Source organism: Ochotona princeps, chromosome 2 (assembly GCF_030435755.1).
Source record: "Ochotona princeps isolate mOchPri1 chromosome 2, mOchPri1.hap1, whole genome shotgun sequence".
NCBI classification, from domain to species: Eukaryota; Metazoa; Chordata; class Mammalia; order Lagomorpha; family Ochotonidae; genus Ochotona; species Ochotona princeps.
In genome coordinates, this window is record NC_080833.1 from 671,892 (window position 1) to 688,020 (window position 16,129).

Genomic DNA, 16,129 nt, shown 5'->3' on the forward strand with positions numbered 1-16,129 from the left:
CTGGGAATGAACCAGCTCTCTGCTTTCAAATGCCACGCCCAAGAGGGCGCAGCTGGAGTCCAGGTGGCGAGTCTGGATCATCAAATGGCTATTAATAAGTTTATTATAAAGTTTCTGTTTGTAATCCAAGGAGCGGTAAGACAGACACAGCGTTCCTATCTGCTCGTCCACCCACACGGACCACCAGGGTTGAGCTGGGGGCTCCCGCAGAGGTGACAGATCCTCCATGAGCCGCTGCCTTCCCAGGCCTGGATCACCCAGCACTCCGTGGGGAGCAGGGGACTGGGTGCCCAAGGAGGCTCAACCAGTTGGCCCCTCATCAGCCCCCAGGTGTCCTCTGCTCCTGCGGACTTAACAGTGGCTGCTCTGTGCAGGCAACTCTGGTTCCGGGTGGCAGGTGGCCCCTGCGGAGGGCGGGGCCTTCCCCACTCCGCCAATCACACCCTACCCTTGTGAGAGACCTGGTTCGTGTTCCTGGCCCAGTCCTGGGCACTGAGGGCATCTGGGGAGTGGACACTGGACACGAATGATCTTTCTCCTTCTCAAAAAGCTGTGTGTGGGATGGATGCTGTGGCAGCATGAGCCAGCCATTGCTGCAGCTTCCAGCATGCCGCCACAAGGAAGCCTCAGGAGGAGGTCTGGGCACCCAGCTGCTGCCCAGCTTAGCTCTGGCTGTTGTAGCCATTTGATTTGAGGGGCAAATTAGATCTCTCTTTCCCCTTCCCTTTATCCTATTACTTTGCTTTTCAAATAAATCAACTTAAAAAGAGAATTCTGACTTCAAACAGGAAAACATCTGCCCCACGCGTGCCACGCCCCCCTCACTCCTTCCTGCCCGGCACCTACCTGCCCTGTCGGCCTTCAGCGCATCCCACACATTGCAGTTGAAGTCATCGTACCCCGCCAGGAGGAGGCGGCCGCTCTTGGAGAAGGAGACGGAGGTGATGCCACAGATGATGTTGTCGTGGGAGTAGGTCATGAGCTCCTGGTCGGCGCGGAGGTCAAAGAGCCTGCAGGTGGCATCGTCGGAACCGGTGGCAAACGCATTGCCATTTGGAAAGAACTGTAAGAGGAAGCCGTTCAGAGCATGGGCTGGATGGGCCCGCTGGGGAGGCAGGCAGGGGTGCTGGGACATGGACAGTGAGATGCGTCATCGCTAAGCAGCTGGTCCTGCCCTGGCCGTCAGTCTGAGGCCGGACTCCTGCAGGAAGGGGGAGGGCAGGGCGGCGGCCAGCCCTGCGCTGACCAAAACGTCCAGAAGCTTCCATGAGTCTGGCAGGCCACAACACTGCCCTCAGCAGTTGTTCAGGTACCTAGAGTGGCTCTGTCACTCTCCTGTGGTCTCTAGGACACTCACTCAGGTCCTGGACAGGGGAAGGAAGAGGGTGGTCACAGGACCACCACAGCCCAGCAACCCGGAACAATAGCCAGCAGGCAGCTGGCAGCAGAGGCCAGCAGAGGCCAGCCAGGTTCCCTGCAGAGAGCTCTGAGTGTGCCAGTGAGGGAGGGAGGGGCTGAGCGTGCCAGTGAGTGAGGGAGTGAGGGGCTGAGCGTGCCAGTGTGTGAGGGAGGGAGGGGCTGAGCGTGCCAGTGTGTAGGTGAGGGGCTGAGCGTGCCAGTGTGTGAGGGAGGGAGGGGCTGAGCGTGCCAGTGAGTGAGTGAGGGGCTGAGCGTGCCACTGAAAGGCTGAGCGTGCCAGTGTGTAAGTGAGGGGCTGAGTGCCAGTGAGTGAGTGGGGGCCTGAGCAAGCCCACCTGACTTAGGCGGCACTTCCTGGAGAAGGGGTTTAACCTCTGGGCCGTGGGTACACTTACACAGATGGCATTGATGTCCGACTCGTGCCCGGTGAATGTCTGCCGGCACATCCCTTCTCGCACATCCCAGAGCTTGGCGGAAGCGTCACAAGCACCAGAGACAAAGAGTCTGGTGTCAGGAGCGAGGGACAGGCTCATGACATCCCCGGTGTGGCCTGTGAACGTGGTGGTCTGCTGGCCGGTCTCAATGTCCCACAGGGCACTGCAGCGGGAGCAAAGGGCAACGGCATGAGTCTCAGGTCAGAGCCCTGCTCGGGGGGCTCGGTGTGAGGGGGCCTGTGGCTCGGCTCACGGCACAGGGGCACGGCCCTCCCTTAGGTGCCATGCGCAGGCTCCTGTATGGCCAGGAGGGGGACGCTGCTGACCCAGGCCCTGGAGGGAGAGACCAAGGACATGCACAGCCGTGCAAAGGCCTGGATCTGCCTGCAGATGCAAGCTGCTCTGAGCACTCCCAGGTCCCTGTGTGTCCCTCTGGGGTCTGAAGCACAGGGCACTTTTGGGCTTCTGCTTCTCAGGATGGCCAGAGGTGAGAGACCACCAGCACCTACTTGGGCAGGAACCACTCTGAAGGCCATGGCCACACGCGGTGGTGCCCACGGCCGCTGCGCTCGAGGGCACCACCGCCTCCCGCCTGCGTGCAGCTTGCTCTCAGGGCTTCAAAGCCGCCATGCTGCAGCTGGCAAGACGGAATCACACCTGCTGGACACCCAAGGCTGCCACAGACTGACCGTCTTCTGGGTCCTGAGACCAGCACAGTCAGGACACGTGGTGGGACTGCAGAGCCGTGACTGGCCACAGACCATGTCGGAACACCCACACGAACAGCACGTGTGGCGACTCTTGCAAGGTGACTGTCTCGGCACTTTAGTAAACGGGCTGCTCATGTGTGTGCAAGAGGAATTCTAGAGATTACCAAGTGGGTGCTGAGTAAACAGAGACTCGACAGCTTTGCCAGGCTGCACTCCCCCGCATGAACACCTGCTGTCCTCCACTGCAGCCAGGCCCTGCGCGAGGCGACGGACCCCTCCCCGCGCCGGAGCCAGGGCGCATGGCAGAGCCTGGGCACTCCTGATCCAGCTCCCGGCTCAGCTGCAGCTCTGCGAGCTAGATGGCTCTAGTACTTGGGGGGGCCCTGCTACTCATGTGGGTGATGCAGACTGGCTTTGGTCTGGCTGTTGCAAATCTGGGGGTGTGAACCACAAAAGGAAAGTCTCTTTCTGTCTTTGTGCCTTTTTTTTTGTTAAAGACTTGTTTTTTGAAAAAGAGAGGGAGGGAGAGAGATCCGCCACCTGCTGGTTCCCTCTCAGGATGGCCACAACGGCCAGGGCTGGGCCAGGCGGAAACCAGGGGCTTCAGTGAGGTCTTCCGGTGGGTGCAGGAGCCCCATCACCTGGACCATCCTCTGCTGTTTGCCCAGGCCATAGCAGCGAACAGAAGTAGGGCAGCCTGAACAAAAACCAGTGCCCACATGAGATGCTGGCACTGCAGGTGGGAGTAGTGCCCACTATGCCACAATGGGCTCTGTGCTTCTGAAACAAATTTAAAACGTCAAAAAAGGAAAATACAGGGCCTAGCGAAATAGTGTAGTAGTTAAGGTCCTCGCCTTGAGCGCGCCGGGATCCCATATGGGCGCTGGTTCTAATCCCATTAGCCCCACTTCCCATCCATCTCCCTGCTTATGGCCTGGGAAGGCAGTCGAGGACGGCCTAAAGCTTTGGGACCCTGCACCCACGTGGGAGACCTGGAAGAGGCTCTGGGCTCCTGGTTTCGGACTGGCTCAGCTCCAGCCATTGCAGCCGTTTGGGGAGTGAACCGTAGGATGGAAGATCTTCCTCTCTGTCTTTCCTCCTCTCTGTATATCCATCTTTCCAATAAAAATAAATAAATTAAAATAATAATAAAAGAAAAATACAGAGAAAGGAAAGTGGGCACGAGCTGAAGCTCCATGTTAGCCACAGCTCGGCCACTGCGGCTCGCTGCTCCACCCCGCAGGCCATGCAGACGTCCAGAGGAGGGCGAGATGTGTCTGGACCTCAGTGCAGGTCAGCCCGGGCACTCACCATGTGGTGTCTCCAGAGCTGGTGACGATCTGATTGTCGTCCAGGAATCGGCAGCAGGACAGATAACCTAGCAGAGAACACATGCCGATGATGGCTCACACTGAGCAGCCCAGTCCCACTGCCTCGAGCACACGGGAGCGACGTTCAGTACGAACACTCCGCACCCTGTACGCCACTGTGCGTCAAGCCGACTACGGGACTATGAGCACGGCCCAGCGGCCATGCAGAGCTGTGTTCTCACCTAGCACCCGCAGCCCCCTCTGCTGCCATGCTCACCACAAGGCAGGCTGGGACAGGTCCACAGCCAGGCCAGACGGCACCCCTGGAAAGCAGGACAGGTCCTGGACAAGGACAGGGCCTCCACTGTGATAAGCAGAGAGCAAGACGCCCTCAAGGGCGGCACGTGGCCACCAACAGGCTCCTGGAGCTGAAGGTCACAGAGTCCCGGGCCCAGAGTAAGCATCAGGGCACGTGGGACACCAGGGTCAAGTCCCAGTGCTTGTTCCTGATGCCATCTTGTGCCCTTGGAGGCGGCTCTGCACCCAGAGGGCACCTGGGCTGCCACCTGGCTGCTGCCTTCAGCCTAGCCCAGCCCTGACCACTGCAGGGATCAAGGGAGGGGACAACAGGCCGGTGTGCTCTCCTCAGCTCTGCTGCCCACACACAGACACTGCACAGTGAGCAGTGAGCTGATAGAGCTGCAGGGACGGGCACCACCCTCTTCTGATGGCAGTAACACTGTGCCCAGTGGGGGAGGTGGCCCAGGTGGGCGGGGGACTTACGGCTGCTGACACACAGAGGGACATGTAGATGCCCACCTGAGCAGTCTGGGAATGAGCAATGCAATGTGGGCGTGTCCACACCCGACTCCCCACTGGGAATCCTGCTCTTCCCTGGTGTGAGCAGGGTCAGTGACCACAGGTCAGTGACCGGCACTCAGAGATGAAAAGCACACGGCCAGCAAAGCCCCTGCTGCAAGGCCTGGCTGCTGCTAGGACCTACCGCTTGGTCAGGTGGTGACTTGGGGCTTTGTGCCCTGCACAGCTGGGACCCCAGTGCAGAGTACAAGAACACAGCGTGAGCCTGCAGCTCTCAGGAGGATTGTGGGTCGAGCACATGAAGCAAAGTGACTCCACACTGACCCCGTAGCCTGACCTGGGAGCAGAGCCTGATCCTCTGAGCACAGGGACCCCTAGCCAGGAGCCCACAGGGCATCTGCCAGTAGGCAGAGCAGCAGCGACCTGAACCACTGCCAGTCAGTCCCAGGCCTCTGCCAAGCCCCCAGGGCCGCGCGTAGAGCCAGGCCTGCTGCAGGGACAGCGCCCAGTCCTGTGGGCAGGCAACAGGATCAGCAGGAGCACTGAGGGGGGCACTCAGGATCCGGCTGGCACACATACCAATGGACAACCTGCAGCTCTCCAGGGAAACAGGGGCGATAGAGAATCACCCTGGACAGTGTCAGGCAGAGCAGGGTGCCAAAGGAAATGCCAAAGGAACTTTCCAGGAAGCTCGCGGGCTCCCCACAGATGCAGGGTCCAGCACCGTGCTGCAGTGCCTTGAGCCTTCCCACGTGGGCACTTCTGGCCCCTACTGATGTGCCTGGGAACAGGGAAGGTGGCGGAAGCACACGGGAGACCTGAATGGAGCCCCTGGCTCCTGTGGCCATTTCAGGAACGAACCAGTGGATAGCAGATGGCTCTTTCTAAGACAGGAGCTGGAGGCAGGGTCTTGGAGTCTGGCTCTGCCAGTGGCAGATGCTGCCAGGATGGCGAGGCCCAGGAGGGAATTCCTTCTTTGCTGCACCTGTTCAGCTGGCTAGTTCAGAACGCAGCTGTCTGCTCAAAGAGGGGCGGGAACAACAGTATCTGTTTCACTAATTGCCACAGCTTCCTGGGCTGCACCAGTGGAACAGCAAGTCGGTGCAGTGTTGCCACGGGAACAGCAAGTCGGTGCAGTGTTGTCATGGGAACAGCAAGTTGGTGCAGTGTTGCCATGGGAACAGCAAGTCGGTGCAGTGCCGCCACGGGAACAGCAAGTTGGTGCAGTGTTGCCATGGGAACAGCAGCCAGGGCAAGGGGTGGAGCCCTCCCCCCTTCCCCTTAACACCTCATGAGCTCAACCTTAGCCAACCCAGAAAAATTTTTTAACTGGTACAGTTTTCTGACAATACACACTTTGCACAATGTAATGATGCCTCATTCACATTTCAAAATGTTTACGCCAAAATAGCCTAATCTTCAGCTCACTGACCATGAACCTTGCAGTGCGGCCCTCACCCAGGAGCTGAGACCATGTGCCATGCAGGGACACCTGGTGCTTCCGAGTGGCACCGAAACCCATGTGTGTGGCAGCCAGGAGCACACTCAGCACCTAGGAGCGGCCCGCCTGGCCTCCGTGGCTACACGGCTCACTGGGAATGCAGCTAACACAGCGACACCCCAAAATAGGAGACTGTGCGCCTCACATCTACATGGTGCTTTTCTTAAATATCTGATCCTCCCTCGAGCTTTTGTTTGCAATAATCTAAGGACAGGTAAGGGGCGCTCTGGGGTGTCTCTGTGCTGCACACGGCCTCCATGGCAAGGGGCGCTCTGGGGTGTTCCCTGTGCTGTCATGGCCTCCATTGCAAGGGGCGCTCTGGGGTGCCCTGTGCTGCACACGGCCTCCATGGCAAGGGGCGCTCTGGGGTGCCCTGTGCTGTCACGGCCTCCACGGGAAGAGGGTGAGATGGCACACCTGTATGCCCAGCCAGCTCGCGACTCACGCGGACGTTCCCTTCGCGAGTTTTCAAATTGTAAATGGAGCAGATGTTGTCCAGACCGCCACAGGCCACGTAGTTGCCAGACGGGGCGTACGCACAGGTCATGACCCAGGAAGAGCGCAGAGGGATGGCGTGCACCTGGAGGTGGGGACACAGCGAACAGATGCTTCCCAGGTCAGATGCGGCCCCCTCGCCCGCCCAGGACCCCGAGTTCATCGCGGCCGTCAGCCCCCACAAAGCACGGCTAGGAGGCTCCAGACTAGAATGCCGACCCACATGGGGCTCACCACACTCACAGCCCCACACCAACAGAGCAGGGCACGTGGCCCCTGTTCGTCTTGTGAACGCACAAAACAGCCTTTCCACCTTGGAAATCACCAACACCCGCTTGGCCACAGCCATGCTAGACTCCAGCTGGAACGGCCCTAAATCTCCCACAAGTTTCTGCCCTCTCCTCTTCCCAGGAAAACACATTCAGATTGGATGTTCACATGCGTGTTAAACAAATTATTGCACTTCTACAATAAACAACTCTGGATTAAAATTTTTAAAGGTTTAATTTCTACCTCAGAGTGAGCGAGCATGCTCTGCACGGCCAGTGTCAGCTCAGGAGATGCTGAGCGCTCGCCTCCCCTCTGCAATGCAGCACAGCCTGTCCAGGCGAGACCCAGTGGCTCTGTCACCAACACGCAGAGCCTGGGAGCAGGCATTTAGTTCAGGGGGTAGGAGGTGTCCAGCCCAGCACAGAGTGCCTGGCGCCAACACCAGCTCCACTCAGGATATACCTGTGGCTGATGCTGGCAAACTGGGAGGCCCAGATTGAGACTCTGACTTATGGCTCAGGCCTCAACCCAGCCTCAGCAGACATTTGGGTGCGACCCATGAGAGATGGGCCGCCTGTCATCTGCCCCCCCACCATGCCCAGCACTGCCTGGTGAGCACACGTAGAATCTGCCGCCTTGTCCTGCCTGGCTCTGCCAAGGAGGGTCCCCCTGCCCCATCTACCTTGTTTGTGGTGTAGCTGTCCCAGATTATAAGCTTGCCATCCTGGGAGGCGCTGACGAGCAGCCTGCAGAGAGAAGACACAGCAGTCAGCTGACCCTCTGGCCAGAGTGGCCAGCGTGACACCGCGGCCGGTGCCTGTTCAGGGCGTGGACAAGCACCACCGCATTCCTGCTCCTGGACGGGAATGATCGGGTCGGGATCTGTCCCAGCTGGCAGCACCAGGCCACCTCTCCACCTGAGCTGCAGCTGGAGTCGGGGGTCCAGGGAGCATCAGGAGGTGCTGGCCGCCCACTGGGCTAGGCAGCAGTGCACGACAGGCGGCCAGAAGCCTCGACATGGAGAAACGGAGCTCAGATCCAACCCAGGTGCTGTGCCGTGGGATGCAGATTGTACACCAGCCCTGAAATACCACATTCCCTGGAACCAAGGCTGCCCAGAAGCTCTCAGGATGGTCACAGTGAACCCGGCAACTCACACAGCAACACCTCTGAATACGACAAAGCACAGACCACATCCAGTCCACAGGAAGATGGCTTCCTGGCCGGTTAGAAGGGGATGGTATGGGCCCCCTGCAGGCAGAGGAATGAGGAGCAGGGTGAGACCAGAACCTTCCAGAGCACCTGAAACCCGGAGCAAGCTCATAATCCGTCATCTACGACTTATTTATTTCTTATTTGAAAGAGAGAGGGAGAAACAGAAAGATATTCCACCCTCTGGTTCACTCCCCAGGTGGCCACAACGGCCAGGGCTGGGCCAGGGGATTCCTCCGGGTCTCCCATGAGGGTACAGGGGCCAAGCACCAGTCTCTGCTGCTTTCCCAGGCCACTAACAGGGTGCTGGACGGGAAGGGGAGCAGCCAGGACACGAACCGGAACAAGTGGCAGCTTTACTCGCAGAGCCACAGTGCCAGGTACCAGCTGCAGTTCCTCCACGGCTGCAGAGAGCACGGGCAGGGTCACCTTCAGGAGCTCTGGGGGCACGTGGCTCAATAACTGCTGACTGTTGAGAGTGGAGAATCAGCAGGGATAAGTCCCTAATCCCAGGGGGTGAGAAGACACCTCCTCACCTGCAGTCAGGGAATTGGGGCCAGTGTCTGTTCACCAGCCAGTTCCCAGAAACGCCACCCGCACAGAGCACAGTGTAAGGGGCTGGAAGTTAGCCACAGGGCTTCAGGCCCTGTCCCCTGGTGTGTACACATACACACACACACACACAGGGCTCCAGGCACTGTCCCCTGGTGTACACACACACACACACACACACACACACACACAGGGCTTCAGGCACTGTCCCCTGGTGTGTACACACACACACACACACACAGGGCTCCAGGCGCTGTCCTCTGGTGTACACACACACACACACACACACACACAGGGCTCCAGGCACTGTCCCCTGGTGTACACACACACACACACAGGGCTCCAGGCACTGTCCCCTGGTGTACACACACACACACACACAGGGCTTCAGGCGCTGTCCCCTGGTGTGTACACACACACACACACAAACACACATAGGGCTCTAGGCGCTCTCCCCTGGTGTACACACACACACACACACACACACAGGGCTTCAGGCACTGTCCCCTGGTGTGTACACACACACAAACACACATAGGGCTCTAGGCGCTGTCCCCTGGTGTGTACACACACACATACACACACACACACACAGGGCTCCAGGCACTGTCCCCTGGTACACACACACACACACAGGGCTCTAGGCCCTGTTCCCTGGCGTGTATACACACACACACACACACACACACACAGGGCTCTAGGCCCTGTTCCCTGGCGTGTATACACACACACACACACACACACACATAGGGCTCCAGGCCCTGTCCCCTGGTGTGTACACACACACACAAACACACATAGGGCTCTAGGCCCTGTCCCCTGGTGTGTACACACACACACACACACATAGGGCTCTAGGCCCTGTCCCCTGGTGTGTACACACACACACACACACACACATAGGGCTCTAGGCCCTGTCCCTTGGTGTGTACACACACACACACACACACACACACAGGGCTCTAGGCCCTGTCCCCTGGTGTGTACACACACACACACAAACACACATAGGGCTCTAGGCCCTGTCCCCTGGTGTGTACACACACACACACAAACACACATAGGGCTCTAGGCGCTGTCCCCTGGTGTGTACACACACACACACACAAACACACACAGGGCTCCAGGCACTGTCCCTTGGTGTACACACACACAGGGCTCCAGGCTCTGTCCCCTGGTAGCCTCTCCACCCACGCACAGCAGGGAGGGCTTCCGGCACAGACACTGCAGCCTTGGAGAGGAACTGCCCAGCGGAGCCCTGACCCTCAGTGACCCTAAGTGACAGAGCACCCTGAAGTGCCAGTGATTGCAGGGCCTCGCAGCCTGCACTCCTGGTCTCAGCCCAACTCCACTTCCTACTCTGGCTCCCAGAGACAGACAGCAAGTGATGGGCCAAGGGCGGGGGTCCTGGTCCCCACAGGGACCCCATCAATGCTGGGTTCTGGGTGTCAGTCAGTCCTGACCTGGACGTCACAGAGATCCGGGGAGTGAGCCCATGACAGAACCGTGCTCTCTCTCGTCCCAGCTGCTCTGTGGTGGGCACTCCTGGGAAGCGGGCATGTGGTAATGAGGCCTACACCACCCTGCATTCAAGTCAGCCTCCTGGTTCTGGCTCGTCGCCCGATCTCCCAGCAAGGCAGACCCTGGGACACTCCCTAACAGCTCCCTGCCACCCATGCGGAGACCTATGCTGAGGTCCTGGCTGTGGCTCCGGCCCAGCCCCTGCCTTTGGGAAGTCGACCAAGACGGAAGCCCAGCTGTGTTCAACGGAAGCCTGGGAGAAGTGCCGGCGAGCGGGCGGCCTTGAGCCCTCAGCCACAGGCAGTGCACGCGAAGCTGCCCGCCAGCCGACTCCGTGGACCCGCCCTCAGTGCAGCGCCCGCCCCACCCGCTGCCTTCTGTGCGGGCTGACTGCTGCATCCGTAAGCGTTGGTTCACATTTGCACATGAACTTGTGTGGGACACTGCACACAACAAACTCAAGATAGAACCTTTGTCCCCCAGGCTCTCTGCTCCAAGGCAGACATGTCCATGAGGGAGCAGAGACGAGCAAACACAGGGCTCCCAGACCCCTCCTCGGAGCACAGGGAGCCTGGGCAGAACACGGGAGAGGAGCGGACTCGCAGGGCCCTCTGGAGGAGAGCGCGGCAGATGTCACTTCATTAGCACCCACAGCGTCGTCACGCAGCCACAGACGAGGGGTGACAGTGAGCCCCAGGAACCTCGGCCTACACCGACCCCACAGCTGCAGTTTCAGGGTTCGCCCCACTCCTCTGCGGCCCCTGGAGTGGGGCCGAGAAGTCACAAGTGAGAGACGCACAGAGCCATTAGGTGACTGTCCCAAGGTCATGTGAGGACACAGTGGCACTGCCAGCTGAGTCCAGCAGCGGAAGGGAAGAGGGCAGTGCGAAAGGCAGCTGGGCATCCAGGCAGCGGCCTGGCCACAGACCTGCCCGCCGGCCCCCTTCCTCTTGTCCTCAGACACACGCTGGAAGCGCCGCCTCACCTCGAGTCCGTGCCCCAGTGCATGGCATAAATCTTGGCCAGGTGACCCCTCAGCGTCCTCCTGGTACGCATCTGGATCCGTCCCACCGGGTCGATGTTGTTTGTGATCTTAAAATGAATGTTGGCCGGTTAAGTGGGGGGCGCTGTTCTCCCGGAGCCCGGGGGCCCAGCTTTCACTGTCTCTAGCTAGGCCCCAAGCCTCACCCCACCCCCCGCACATGCAGGGTGCGGCCGGATGGACTCCCAGCTGGCCTGCCCCAGTGTCGGGGTGGGGGTGACTAGCCTGGGTGCCGCACTTGCCCCCTGCTCACACCTCATTTTGTGGCCACCATGGCCATGAGATCACGACCCCTCCATAGATAGCACCCATCTCCCATCACCTCCTCACGGGGTCGCTGCCGCAGGGTGATTACAGAAGACAAGGAGACCCTGCTCACAGTTACCACCTGCTCAGCTCTACGCCACCCCTCCTGGCCTTGTACAGCAACTGAACACACTTGTCTGAAAGCAGCTTTTCACTGCTCTGGGTCCATGTGCAACCCTGGAATGGCCGGGTCACGGGCCTGAGAAGCCCAGCTCCGAGGCGGCTTCTGGTCATGGGGATAACCCCTCAGCAGGTGCACGGCTGCCACCGGGCCGGCACTGCACTCTGCCCGGGCCTGTCCCTAGGGTGGCTCCCCGCACTGGCCACGGGGCTCGGGTTCCAGAGACTCCAAGCCGCTGGCGGCCCTTACCTGAGAGAGGGTCGCGTCTGCACAGGCCTTTCTGGCATCCTGGAAGGGACAACGGGAGGTCAGCAGGATGGCAAACCCCTTCCTGTGAGGAGCTGGGGTGTGGAGGGGCGGCCCCTCACTGTCCCAGGAGGCGGAGGGGGCACAGCAGACAGCCAGGTAAAGCTTCACTGAACTCAAACATGACAGAAGAGCATGTGGGGTCCACAGCCAGGCCACATACTCGGCTGCAACTGCCTAGCAGCTCCCGCTGCCAGACGCTGTGCCATGCAACACCAGCAACCCATATGGTTCCAGGTCTGAGACCAGCTGCTCCACTTCCAATCCAGCTTCCAGCAGACGCACTGGGGAAAGCGACAGGAATCGGCCCAAGAGCTTAGGCCCCGCATGGCAGACCTGGAGAAGCTGCTGCTTCTAAAGGCACACACCGACACAGTGGTCAGGAGGCTCACAAAAACTCATGCCCAGGGTTGAGATAATGGCACAAACGATAACAGATTACACAGAAGATAACATCCCGAAACAGCGTGCTCGGCTGCCTACTGGCTAGAGGTAAAATCAGCCTGCACTGGACCAAGCAAGACCCAACGCCATCTCCAAGCCCGCCCGGTCGCTGCAGCAGGTCCTCCCGAGACGGCCGAGGAGCCAGCGAGGCTCGTCACGCACCCGGATTTGGTTCTTCAGCTGCTCGGCCTCCTGCCGCAACTGGTCGAGTTCGCTCATCTTCCGGCCTCGGAGCTGCTTGCTGCAACCTCAAAGAATCCGGGACCTGTGGTACAGAGCACAGCGACACTCAGAGAAGGACAGTGACGAGGCCAGCACCAAGTCCCCGCTGTCCAGCAGCACTTTCGGCACAGGTCTGGGACCCCAAACGGAACGAGGGGCAACGCTGAGGGCCCACACACAGCTGTCCCTCAGCCAGGACCCGTGGGAAGACATCTCAAAAGGCCGACCCTGTAACCCTGAGAGGACACAAGCACATGTCCAGTGCTGGATTCAGGGACAGCCTACTCTCCTGCCCACACAGGCTCTCGGCTCATCCTCAGGGATACCAGTGCTGCAGCTAGTGGCTTAACCCACTGTGCCACAGCACCACCACAAACACAAGGGCGACCACAGGCTGTGGGAAGTGGCAGACCTTTCAGCCACTCAAGCACACGAGGCTCAGGGGACAATCGTGATGCCCTGGGTCAGTTACGCAAGGCACCAGGACACCATCGCACGTCCCGTTTCAAGGCCAAAGGGCGTAGGCTGGCACAGTGGCACATCTGGTGGAGCCACATGGGCCCTGACCAGTGTGTTGGCTCACGACTTCTTCCACCCTGCTTCCCATCCAGCTCCCTGCCGACGTGCCCGGGAAGGGCAGAGACGATGGGCTGAGCCTCTGGGTCCCCACCCGCCCACGTGGGAGACCCAACGGAGCTCATGGCTGCCCAGGCCTGGCTGGGGGGCGGCTTCAAGAGCTAAGTCAGCAGATGTGGGATGTGTGTCCCTTTCTGCCCTTCAAATAAATGTTAACAACAACAACAAAACACGAAGGTGCTGAAGCAGTTAATACACTCAGCAGGAAATACTTCGGTGACTGCCTGTGCGTTCTCCGGGTGACACACAAGCCTTAGCTGTCAGGTTCCTGATCCGAGCTCTCCTATTTGTGCATAAACGCATCATCATCCTGGGAGATCTGCTCCCGACAAGGCAAGAACACGCGGCTATGCGAGGCCTGTGGCCAGCACACCGAGGACAGCTGCCCAGCTTCCAGCAAGGGTGAGGGCCAGGTCCACCCCACCAGAAGCCACAGAGCCGCCAAGGCAGCCCCCAGGACAGGGCGACAAAAGGACGCAAGGCAGGCGGTGCACGCTTCAGCCTGGAGCAGAGCCGAGGACGGAGCCAGCCTTAGTCTTGCTGGACGGGTGTCACAGAGAGGCCACCCCCTGAGGACAGGCTCCCTGCTTCTGGCTTCACACATCACTCGAAGGACAATCTGTAGGAGCACACGGACCAAGAGAACACCGGGTGCTGGCCTGGACACACTGCGGGCGAGGCTCGCCTCTACAGACATCCAGGAAAACCTCGGTGTCGCCCGAGACTCACGCTCAGGACTGACATGCGCACATGGAGAGATCTGGGTGGGGAGAGGATGCAGGGATGACCAGCACCCAGCAGCAACTGATGAGGACAACATGAGGGGTCTGTGTGCGCCTCCGTCCACACACACACACACACACGGACAACATGAGGGGTCCACGTGCTCCTCCGTCCACACACACACACACACACACACACACACACACACACGGACATGAGGGGTCTGTGTGCTCCTCCGTCCACACACACGGACACACACAGAGACAACATGAGGGGTCCACGTGCTCCTCCGTCCACACACACACACACACAGAGACAACATGAGGGGTCTGCGTGCTCTTCCGTCCACACACACACATAGGGACAACATGAGGGGTCTGTGTGCTCCTCCGTCCACACACACGGACACACACAGAGACAACATGAGGGGTCTGCGTGCTCTTCCGTCCACACACACACACAGACCACACACACACACACACAGAGACAACATGAGGGGTCTGTGTGCTCCTCCATCCACACACACACAGACACACACAGACAACATGAGGGGTCTGTGTGCTCCTCCGTACACACACACACACACACACACACACACAGACAACATGAGGGGTCCACGTGCTCCTCCATCCACACACACACAGACACACACAGACAACATGAGGGGTCTGCGTGCTCTTCCGTACACACACACACACACACACACACGGACAACACGAGGGGTCAGCTGTTGGGCACTGAAGACATTCAACATGCTGACCAGAGAACATGATTTTCAGTGAGTCAGAAAGGCCTGACAATGGACTGGTGTTACTCGCTGTTCTTTCCCTCCTGCGCTGCACGGCGCCTCAAGGAAGCAGGTTCTGGGTGGCCTCTGAGGACGGGGGGAGCGTGGTGCACCCCAGGGATGAACGGGCACTAAGAAACTCGCCATATCCAGCAAATTCTCCCTGATGTCCCGGCCACCCACCCACACTGGAGAGGTTCAGGCTGGGCCGTCAGCCCCACTTGATGGTGCCCGGAGGACCAGGGTCGGTGGCGCAGCACGCCCAGGAAGGGGCAGCTCTCTGTCCATCGGCACCAGCACTGGACACGGTTAGTTCTGACTCGCTGAGAGCAAACAAGCCCGAGGGCCCTGGAGCCAAGCAGCACTTCCGGCATACTCGCCATGTCGTGTTAAAGAACCAGCCCCAAGCCTTCCCCAGCCTCTGGAGCAGCCGTGCGGCCAGCTGGGGATGCCTGGAGAAGACTCCGAGGCTCGCGCGGCGCCCCTTCCCAGCCACGCTGCACCACTACTCTGACAGCAAGAACAAACACTTGCTCAGGCAGACTTACGTTTCTTCGCGCCTGCTTTTCTCTTCACTCTCCTGGTACCCCCAACCTTCTGGGAACCCCATCAAGCCTCCACATCCTCAGAGCCAACGTCAGAGCTAAGCACTGGCCATGCTGACGTGGTACACCTGACGGCTCATCCGCTAAGCCGGGACCTGCTGAGCCTCACAGCTGCCTGGGCTGACCTACATTCCCTGGGGCCACGCCGCTCTCCCCTCCACAAACTCCTAGCAAGTCGCAGACCCGTGCATCCGGGCGCACGCTGCCCGCGAGCTGCCCACGTGGCCTACCTTGCCCAGTGTCGGGGCAGCAGCACGGGACAACCCAGAACCCCAGCAGCAGCTCCCAAGACACAAACGCCAGACAGGTGCAAGGGTTAAGCTTTATTTCAAGCTCTGACTGGAACACAAACAGAGGTGTGGCTTTTGCCCAGTTTATCTGATCTACTTCCTGCAGATGAGCGCCGGAGTCACCTACAGCACCGGCCTCTGGGCAGAACTGAACCAGACATCGGATCAGGACGTGACGGTAAGCCTCTCAGTGACTAAGCCAAAGTCAAGGGCAAACCTCAGGGCACTGAACACTCACCCAGCAACCACAGCACACCCAGGGCTCTTGGCCACACTGTCCACATGCCTGAACACCCTGCTGAGCCCTGAGCAGCACCTGGGCCAGGATGCACTGATCCGTCAGTTCACAGGTCCCCTGGCTCGCTGCAGGCCCACCTGCAGGAGACTCAGTGAATGCCACCAGC

General features: G+C 59.6%; 1 protein-coding gene across 2 annotated transcripts in view; it reads right to left on the reverse strand.

The window, feature by feature from the left end:
• GNB1 (G protein subunit beta 1) overlaps nucleotides 1-16,129 on the reverse strand; it is a 48,117-nt gene that overhangs the window by 1,068 nt on the left and 30,920 nt on the right. For both annotated transcript variants that reach the window (XM_058674260.1, XM_058674267.1), the window contains 8 exons: nucleotides 12,625-12,727; nucleotides 11,962-12,000; nucleotides 11,229-11,335; nucleotides 7,641-7,704; nucleotides 6,611-6,773; nucleotides 3,875-3,941; nucleotides 1,815-2,016; nucleotides 847-1,063 (listed from right to left, as the gene is read on the reverse strand). In XM_058674260.1, the coding sequence (XP_058530243.1) occupies nucleotides 847-1,063; nucleotides 1,815-2,016; nucleotides 3,875-3,941; nucleotides 6,611-6,773; nucleotides 7,641-7,704; nucleotides 11,229-11,335; nucleotides 11,962-12,000; nucleotides 12,625-12,681 (916 nt within the window). In that variant the 5' untranslated portion in view covers nucleotides 12,682-12,727. The remainder of the gene's footprint in view (nucleotides 1-846; nucleotides 1,064-1,814; nucleotides 2,017-3,874; nucleotides 3,942-6,610; nucleotides 6,774-7,640; nucleotides 7,705-11,228; nucleotides 11,336-11,961; nucleotides 12,001-12,624; nucleotides 12,728-16,129) is intronic.